General features: G+C 40.0%; 1 protein-coding gene across 1 annotated transcript in view; it reads left to right on the plus strand.

Moving 5' to 3' along the window:
- The window catches only part of Ibsp (integrin binding sialoprotein), an 11,442-nt gene extending 1,842 nt beyond the window's left edge, over positions 1 to 9,600 (plus strand). Inside the window, exons 2-7 of the mRNA XM_031342203.1 lie at positions 1,179 to 1,245; positions 1,333 to 1,383; positions 1,474 to 1,551; positions 4,987 to 5,052; positions 8,271 to 8,462; positions 8,995 to 9,600. Of these exons, the coding sequence (XP_031198063.1) occupies positions 1,192 to 1,245; positions 1,333 to 1,383; positions 1,474 to 1,551; positions 4,987 to 5,052; positions 8,271 to 8,462; positions 8,995 to 9,537 (984 nt within the window). The 5' untranslated portion in view covers positions 1,179 to 1,191 and the 3' untranslated portion in view covers positions 9,538 to 9,600. The remainder of the gene's footprint in view (positions 1 to 1,178; positions 1,246 to 1,332; positions 1,384 to 1,473; positions 1,552 to 4,986; positions 5,053 to 8,270; positions 8,463 to 8,994) is intronic.
- The last annotated feature ends 147 nt before the right edge of the window (positions 9,601 to 9,747 follow it).

Here is a 9,747-nt window from a genome sequence, read left to right on the forward strand (position 1 = left end):
ACAGTGCTCCACACTGACCGACAATACTGATCACAGTGCTCCACATATACTGATCACAGTGCTCCACATATACTGATCACAGTGCTCCACATATACTGATCACAGTGCTCCACACAAACTGATCCACAGTAATCGGTGAAAAACTTAAATGGAGCTGGGGAAACCCAGTTTGAGGAGATTTATCTGATAGCTCCAGATGAGACTGTGAAGAGCTCTTCCTCAGGCTATGAGAGCGGCATTTCATATATTATGAGGTGTTTTCCTCTCCTCCTTCATCCTCTCTTCCCATTTCCTTCTTCCTTCTTACCTCCATCTCTCTCTTCCTCCCCTCTCTTTCCCCTCATCTCTCTCCTTCCCTTCCTCCTCTCCTTTCTCCCCCCATGTTTCCCTTTCTCCCTCCCTCCCTTGTTTTCCAATCTTTCCCTCTTTCTTGCAGGCCCCAAGCCAACTATGAAACATTCAAAGGTACTCTTAGGAAAACAGCTCCCCTTGCCTATTTTAAGAAGGAACTTTCAGTTCAGAAATCCATGCACAGAAGTTGGAAACTTCTTGTAGTCCACTATATAAGTGAACCATTTCAACACATTCAAGCTTTGCTTGATTTTTAACTATTAGCAACCAAACAGGGCTCACAGATGGCACTGACAAGCCAGCTGCAGGGCTTACAGCTGCACTGTCAAGCCAGCTGCAAGGCTCACAGCTGCATTGACAAGCCAGCTGCAGGGCTCACAGCTGCACTGTCAAGCCAGCTGCAAGGCTCACAGCTGCACTGACAAGCCAGCTGCAGGGCTTACAGCTGCACTGTCAAGCTGGCTGGTGTGGCTGATGTCCCTTGTTAGTGCTATTTGGGGTTCATGCATCCCTATGTGAAGTACCCTGAACGTTTAGATCCAGGTGCAGGGATCCAGTGTCCCTGACTGACAAACCACAGAAAGACGAGTCAAGTATGGAGCTCAGTACTATTCAGACACATCTACAGAATAACCAGAAGGACTTTGAAAATAGACAGAGTTTTTCAGGGATAGGGGGTCAAATAATGGTCCCCACATGTGGCAGGCAGGTACTCACACCTCTCAAGTGAGAATTATACCAATTAAGATGAACTGAATCATTTATGAGCAAATGAGCCATGCACTATGTTTTAATATCTACTAATTATAGCCCTTCTTCAATTGTAGAAGAAATTGCAGAATGAAGACTGCTTTAATTTTGCTCAGCATTTTGGGAATGGCTTGTGCTTTCTCGGTAAGTTGACTGTGGAAAAATCTGTATTTTCAGTAGTTGTACATTTTTATGCAAACAGGATATGTTACAGTAAAATGTTTTGAACAGATGAAAAATTTCCATCGAAGAATCAAAGCAGAGGATTCTGAAGAAAATGGGGTAAGTGATTTTAGATAATTTCTCTGGCCTATGCTTATTCCAATATAACTGCATACTAAACACAGTGATGCCATTCTTTAATTTGTACAGGTCTATAAGTACCGACCTCGCTACTTTCTTTATAAGCATGCCTACTTTTATCCTCCTCTGAAACGGTTTCCAGTCCAGGTAAGTGCAAAACTTGATTCTCCTTTCCACTTGTTAAGCTTGTATCACAGGGATCAAATTTAACATTTAGCCATCTGGATTCACTCTCAATACAGTTCATCCAGAGAGACCCCTTGCTATGAAAGCCTGAGTTTGCCATTTAAAAAAACACAAGAGACAGCACATGGAGTGAAAGCATTGGGACAATAGAAACAAGTAGCTTGGCATGCAGAGTTGGAGTGCTCAGCTGATCTGCTGATACAAGTGAACTCTTTTTATCAACTATTGACAATAGAGCCAGTGATCACTCATTGTCATGGTGGTTGGTCCAGTGCTGTCAGCCAGCTGTTCACATCTGACATTTCAGCATCTTCTGGACTTGGGACAAGCTACATTCACAGGGAACAGAGTCTTCAGGCAGCAGTGGTCTTAGTACCTCAGTGTCAGTGACAATGACCTCCAGACCCTCACCCTGTGGGTGGCAGAGCTGTAGGTATCACATGGAGCACAATTATGATGGCATCTGGCCCAAGCATTTCAGAGGCAACAGAGAGACTTGTGAAACATTGGAAGCCTACGAGCATAAACATCCCCATAATTTATAAACTAGAAAGCAAAATAACTAAAGTTAAAAATGAGACATCCCATTTTTGCTGGGCGATTTGTGAAAGAGGCCTTTGAATACTGGAGGGTGTGGTATTGATTCTAAATTCACAGCAAGCTAGAGTGACACTATTTTTGTCACTGTACAGTTTGGGTCCGGAGCACCAATTATGTAGCATTTGACCCAGGACTCCCAAGGCACAGAAAGCAGCAGAATGCTGAGAACTCTGCCTCAGTGCAGTGCTTGGCTCCTGATCTCACCATGTGTCAGGCTGAGCCCTCTCTAGCTCATGCAATGATAGGAAGCCTAATCCCTGAGTATTTCTAGCACCATTATAATGACAGGGAACTTGTGTAACCACAGAAATATGAGCATGAACAATACAAGAGTTGTGGGTTTTCAGAATTGTCTACCATTCTTTGGTTCATCTCAGGCCCAGAAATAAACAGAGCTCATTTGAAACCTTGTTCCCTTTCTAAAACAAAAATGATATAAATTCTAGTTCTTATGTAGCTGGCCAACTTTTCTGGAATATCCAATAGTTAGATACAACCATTCCCTCTTTTTTTTTTATAATGTTTTTTTTTAATATATATAAGCTATGTGTCCAGAGTGTACTGATATGGTAAAGTAACTATTTATCACTGATAGACTCAAAGTTCATAGAAGTCAACTATTCTTTTGTTGCAAATTATACACATAGAGGCTTGATTATGTTAAGCAGAACTTGTGAGATAGCTGTTTTTAAATAGAAAATAGAACGTCTTCTAATACAACTCCTGAAATATTTGTGAGAAGCTCCAGTTTTACAAATCCTCACTTCTCCTAACTTATGTTGATGTCTCTTTATTGTCCAAAGCCATCATCCTGACCCCTTGCATTACATTTTATTGACTTTGAAATTCATGTTTTAGTGAGTAAGTCTGTTTAGGGGCTCACTGTAAATATCAACTTGCATGTAATGTATCAGATGAGTAGGGAGGCCACCAGCAAGTCCACTATAGATTATTTATATGTGACCTATAGAGACAAAGTATAAATTATCTTAATTTAGTATCCTAACCTGTTTTAATGAAAAATTACATTTTATGATTAAGACAATATTTGATTACTGTTCTAACTTGTAGAGGACAAGATTCAATTTTATATATATTTATTATATTCAGCAAACACACCAAGGTGGGATTTCAGAATTGTCTCCCATTAAGGCATCTGTCTATCTGTCTTCTATCTGTCTGTCTATCTATCTATCTATCTATCTATCTATCCATCTATCGTCTTTCATGACTCTACATAAATTCACTGAAGACTCTGGAGGAATCAATAAGACTGATAAATTGATGTTAAGTAAAAGGAAGGAAAGTGATTCAAACCCATAACAAAATAAAATACAAACCCTAAGGCATTCCATATAGATTTTTAAATGGTTCCCAGCACACATAGGAATAGTAGATACTGGTTGAGTTAGGGAAATTAGAGGGAAGGAACCATGAAAAATATCCAGCACACTCCCAGCTGAGAAAAACAGTTCTGGTTATATAAATATATACCCTCTATATTTGATTCAATAAATGGAGATAGTTTAAATATAATGACCCAGGTCACGGCCGTGCAGGAGGGCCTAGTGATTCTTTTTCCACCCAAAGTTATTATTGGCTTAAGACAACACAAGCTCTCTTTCCTTGGCTGGGTGACGTAGCCACCTGAAGAATGAGGCCAACAGGGACCAGTGAGCAGTATGAGCCTTTTCTACAGCCTATTCCTAACCCAGAAGGTCTAGGTCCTTCTAAATAATGTTGTCCAAGGACAAGATGCTTATCAGATCATCAGACTCTACGCTAAGATTGATAGGCAGGAAATAACAGACTCTGATCTAAGTATGGATTTAATGCCTGAGGTCACTGGGGTCATTGGTGCAGAATAAGAAGAAAGATTCAATTTGGGTTATCTCTGGTAGAAAGACAAACATTTCCTCTTATGTCTTAGAGGTTTTTGATGCAAATTTAGACTTATACTTGATTTTAAAATCTCAGAATTTCGATAAATCTAATGTGTAGAGCATTTACCCTGAGTTTGAGCCACAGCACTGCAAGATTATAACAAAAATATAAAAGCATCAACAACAAAGACCCCAATAAAGCTCATTGACTCATGCTTTATATGCAGAATCTCTGGTTTAATTTATTCTCACCACACCAAATTGTAAGAGATTAAAAAAAAATCTTTCATCTAATTTAACTGTGTATATATCAATTATTTTAAAATTAGTTTTAATTAAATTGAGAAGCTAGGAGCACAAATTTAATTTCTTTTAAACAAAGTATAATTTAGATTGCAGCATTTAAGAGAATTATCAAATAACAATTTTCTCTTTATAATAAGCTAAATCATGAATCATCTATCTTTTGTAAGGAAATAAGACTATGAAATCTATTTAGAAATGGTTGGGGAACTCACACTTTTTTGAGTAGTTCCTTCATGGAGAGATTCACCCAGCAGTTCCTGCATTCCTTCAAAATTAAGGACTTTTGTTATTCTGACTTTTACATAGTACTATTTTAACATGTCACCTGTCTTTGGAAGGTTGAAGGTAAATGTCCTCATCCACACACTTCTTTATAAGACAGCTGTTTCTGTTTCCTCATTCCACAGATGTGCAAATATTCCTCCTCTCCCTCTAACTCCATACCCGTCTGTAATTAGTAAACCAATTAGGCTGATAAGCCCAAGTGTAAGGAAATATCTTGTGTGTGTTACTCTTTAATTATCAGGAAGTGATAATTGTTGTGGTTTGTATATTTAAGCATCATATGTGTATATACACATATGCACACATTGTATGTATATTTCAGGGAGGCAGCGACTCTTCGGAAGAAAATGGAGACGGCGATAGTTCGGAGGAGGAAGGGGAGGAAGAGGTAGGACATTCTGTATTTCTTCAGTAACAAACCGGGCAGCAGAGGGAACTAATAGGAAACTTCCATGAATTCTAGACTCAGCAAATAGCCATTGCCACCTTGCCAGCTACTTAGAATCTGCTATTTTGGACAGGTGGAGTGTTATTTAAATTAGAAACAACTAAAATAACCTGCTTCAAACACCATTGTAATTTGGGGTTAAAGCTACTTAGACGTGATACAGAAAAACAAAGGTGTCTGCAATTTAAGGGAAGTGCAACATTGAAAAGCAACATGAAGTTTATTTTATTTGGTGCCCATGATAGCGGCAAGAACTAGTAATCCTGAGCTTAGTGTAACTCGACTTTCTTCCTCCATGGTCAGTATGTGAGACCAAGTAAAACCTCTACAGTGCTGCCCCATTTAATCTACAGAATACAGTTGGCCTCTTTCATAGTAATTTAATAGGGTTTTGTTTAATAATTAGATTACAGAAACCAAAATACTCAAGACATGAACACATCTTCCTAAACAGTTAAAATTACTGTAATCATGGCAAAAATTCTTACACAGCTGGTAAATCATGCTATTATGTTTATAATGGACATCCTTGTCTAAGGAAACATACCAATTAGGATATATTTTTCTGGATAGTCAGTTATAGCTACTCTGGCTTGGGAACCTTCTAAATCCAGGTATCCCTAGGTAGTATTTATGAACAGAAAATGGCAGCCAAAACGGAGCATCTGAAAGCAAAGGATGTGGTAACTTGAAAGGTGACAAAGGGTTAGGCTTTTTCTTCCTGTGCTACAGTTACACTGACAGCTTGATAGAAGGCCTTAAAATAATGCCGAGCCTGGCGCAGAAAACATGTGTGCATTATTACACTTGTTGCAGTTCAATCGTACCCCAAAACTAAGGAAGACTCATTCATTTCCCTATAGCTGTTTCATGTGCAGCGATTGTGACATGATCTTTGCGTACCCCAGTGGGAGGGAGTCCACATATCCCAACTGCACCCTACATCTCTGGCAGAAGCTCTTGGCTTGTTGTGGTGGTGGTGGTGGTGCATACCAAAGGATCAGGCCTCTGACACAGTTATGCACACCCATGATGTAGCTCCTCCCATTCCTTCCGATCACATCCCTCCCTCCCCCGAGACCAGAGACACCCGTGTTAAACTTTGTTTAAGGAAAGGATTGTTCTGGGCCCACTTCTGCAACTGCTCTTACTAACTCTGATGTACATATGGTGCACAGTAAATATTTGATGATTTGGTTTTGAAATGTCAAAGGAATAGATGCTCCAAAGATCATCCATTCTCAGTAATCACAGAAAAGTGGATGTGGATGAGTCCTGACATGATTGCATCTTCATTTCTTCTTTAAGATTTAATGTATAGTTTCAGTTAGGTCTACAGCCCCTGCGATTGTATTCACAGGATTCATACTTGGGAAGACTTTCTGCCTGATGATAACATGCCCCCCCAACCTTAAACTGTGTAAGACTCACTTAATTTTTAGTATAGCAGCATTCATGATAATATCATCAGCTCACTGACATTTCAGAAAGTGAACATATGGGTAAGATTATCACTAATATAAAAAGTGGTACCAGCCTAGTATCGCATTAGTCAGCTTCCACTGTGGACTACCATGCGTTTGATCTATACAAGGCTTCAGCTTGTTGTTTTTATATACAATACTTCATATATGCTATACATGTGCACAATCTCTGTATAGGATGACACAGTACGCATTCTTCTGTAAGAGGCTTCTGCTGTTCTGCCATTCAGACTCATCGGTATAATCGTACAGTCCTGACTGGATCCTCAGGCTTCCCGTCAGCATTGCACTGTATCAATGTTGGCATGTATGATTATCTGAAAATGGGTGTTTTGAGAGGTTAGCTACAAATGTACTGCTGGGAGCCTTCTAGAACTTCTTCAAGTGACTATACATGCTGGTCCTTAAACATTGTAGTTTCTCATTCAAAGACGTGCATATGTTCAACTCTAGTAAATGTAACTAATAGGCTTTCTGAAGTAGGAGCAGTCAAGCAAAGTCCCACCCTCAGCATACCAAGCTACTGCTCCACAATTCTCGTCAATACTTGCTTATTTCATCCATCATAGGATTAACAGACCTGAAACTGTGTGTTTAACTTTCCTATCTCATAAGGCATCCAAAGTCTAAGATGGAGCACTCACCCAACCCCCTTCCCTTTTAATTTGTCTACACAATAACATTCTTCAGTTAAATTTCTGGGCCAATAAAAGATCCCGAAGATGGAACTGCAAACATTGGGAGAATGGCCACTCTTCAGTCTTGACCCTGCCACCAATGTGGTACTATGAATTATCACTCCTTGTGACCGTACACGTTCAGTTTTTCATCAATGAAACAATGAATCAATGAACCAAGCCGCATGGCCTCTGTCTCAGAGTCTTTCCAATGACACTAGTAATTTCTCCTTACACCTCTAAAAAGCTTAATCTGTTTGAATGAATCATTTAAAAAAAAAAAAAAGCCAAACAGTATAGCACTCATGAGACATTGGGCACACCCATCTTGGAAAGATGGACTTGGGTTATACTAGATCCTTCACCAAATTTAGATCATTTATAAATTTAACAAGAAAACTCCTGTTTTAATCAACTTGTTTTCAAAAGCCAGATCAGTTTTAGTTTGTTTTCCTGAAATCTTGACATTATCCTAATATCTCCCAAAAATATTTTTCAAGTAAATTCAACTGTCCAAGTACTCATTTATAGATATAAATTCAACTGTCCAAATACTCATTTACATATATGAATTTAAACAAAATCCAGACTTTTACTAGTAGGATTAGTTATACTAATAGATTAGCTCAATTTACAAACTAATATCTCACAGCTAAATAGAAGAATTAAATGTTAACTATCCAAATGTACATTTCTTTGTCTTAATTTTTAATCGTCTTCATGTAATAGCACTATACAATACTGTGAATACTTGAAACAACTGTTGACCAACTATATACAGCACAAATACTGTTGATTTGAGAAAATGAAAAGCTGAGGCATCCCACCAACTGATAAATGGGATTAAATAATGTTTAGTTCTTAGAAATAAGGAACGTGGCACATAGGGAGGCAGTTGGGCCAGCCGAGAGCAACTCCCAAATATTCTGAAAGCCCCAGTAAAGCTTGAGCTTTATTATAGCTGTAGTAAAATTTGAAATCTGGACATTTTCACCAGGAGACTTCAAACGAAGAGGAAAACAATGAAGATTCTGAGGGGAATGAAGAAGAGGAGGCAGAGGCAGAGGCAGAGGCAGAGGCCGAGAATGCTACACTCTCCACATTCTCGGGTGTAACATCTAGCTATGGAGCAGAGACCACAGCCGAAGCAGGGGCTTTTGAGTTAGCTGCACTCCAACTACCCAAGAAGGTAATGAGCCCTAAACATGGATTCTGTTTTCATCTTTCTGCTGATGTCCACGTTTCCTCGACGTTATTCACATAGTATTTAATACTATATATGTCACTAAAGAACCAAGAATAGATGCAAGAATAGATACACTTTTCCTGATTACAAATGAGGAATGATATTCTGTAAATTTCCATCCCAAGCTGTTACTTGACAATCCACATCATAACAGAAGACAGCAGCAGGCTAATATGGCAGCAGCATAATGCATAAAAGGGCCAGAGAAGTATCACCCACATCGAATGTGCCCCTTCCAAGGCTGAAAAAAGTGGGTAGAGTTTAGGAAGCACGACCTACAGGGCCGGCTTATCAGGTACACCCCCAACCCATTGAAACCCATCCCAAAGTTATGGGAATTTCTAAGTCATCACAAATTCCTTCACAAATGAAAGCATGTTCAACTCAAAAGTAGCATCTGTAACAAGGCCATCAGCACAGAAGTTCTGAGTTTTGTTATAACTAGATTTGGATGATTTCAAATCTTCCTTTCCAGGCTGGAGATGCAGAAGGCAAGGCTCCAAAAACGAAGGAAAGCGACGAGGAAGAAGAAGAGGAAGAGGAAGAAAACGAGAACGAAGAAGCAGAAGTGGATGAAAACGAGCAGATGATCAACGGCACCAGCACCAACTCTACGGAGGTGGACGGCGGGAATGGCAGCAGTGGAGGAGACAATGGAGAAGAAGAAGCAGAGGAGGCCAGCGTCACTGAAGCAGGTGCAGAAGGAACCACACCGGGCAGGGAGCCAACCAGTGTTGGCACCCAGACGGCTGTCCTTCTGAACGGGTTTCAGCAGACGACCCCACCGCCCGAAGCCTATGGGGCCACCTTGCCACCGATCAGAAAGAGCAGCACCGTAGAGTACGGGGGAGAATATGAACAAACGGGCAATGAGTACAACAACGAGTATGAAGTCTATGACAACGAGAACGGGGAGCCCCGTGGCGACACTTACCGAGCTTATGAGGACGAATATAGCTACTACAAGGGGCATGGCTATGGAGGCTACGAGGGTCAGAATTATTACTACCATCAGTGAAGGCCCTCGCCCTTCTGTCTTTGCATCTGGCTACCCTTTTCAAAGTTCAACTCAGGAAGGTGCAATGTAACAGATGTGCATTTTATAGTGTGGAATGGTGCTACAGCCCCAGAGTGATTTCCACAAATGCTTCTGTTTGTAGTTGGCTTCTTCTTCTTCTTCTTCTTCTTCTTCTTCTTCTTCTTCTTCTTCTTCTTCTTCTTCTTCTTC

The sequence above is a fragment of the Mastomys coucha genome, unplaced genomic scaffold, assembly GCF_008632895.1.
Source record: "Mastomys coucha isolate ucsf_1 unplaced genomic scaffold, UCSF_Mcou_1 pScaffold22, whole genome shotgun sequence".
Taxonomy (NCBI): Eukaryota; Metazoa; Chordata; class Mammalia; order Rodentia; family Muridae; genus Mastomys; species Mastomys coucha.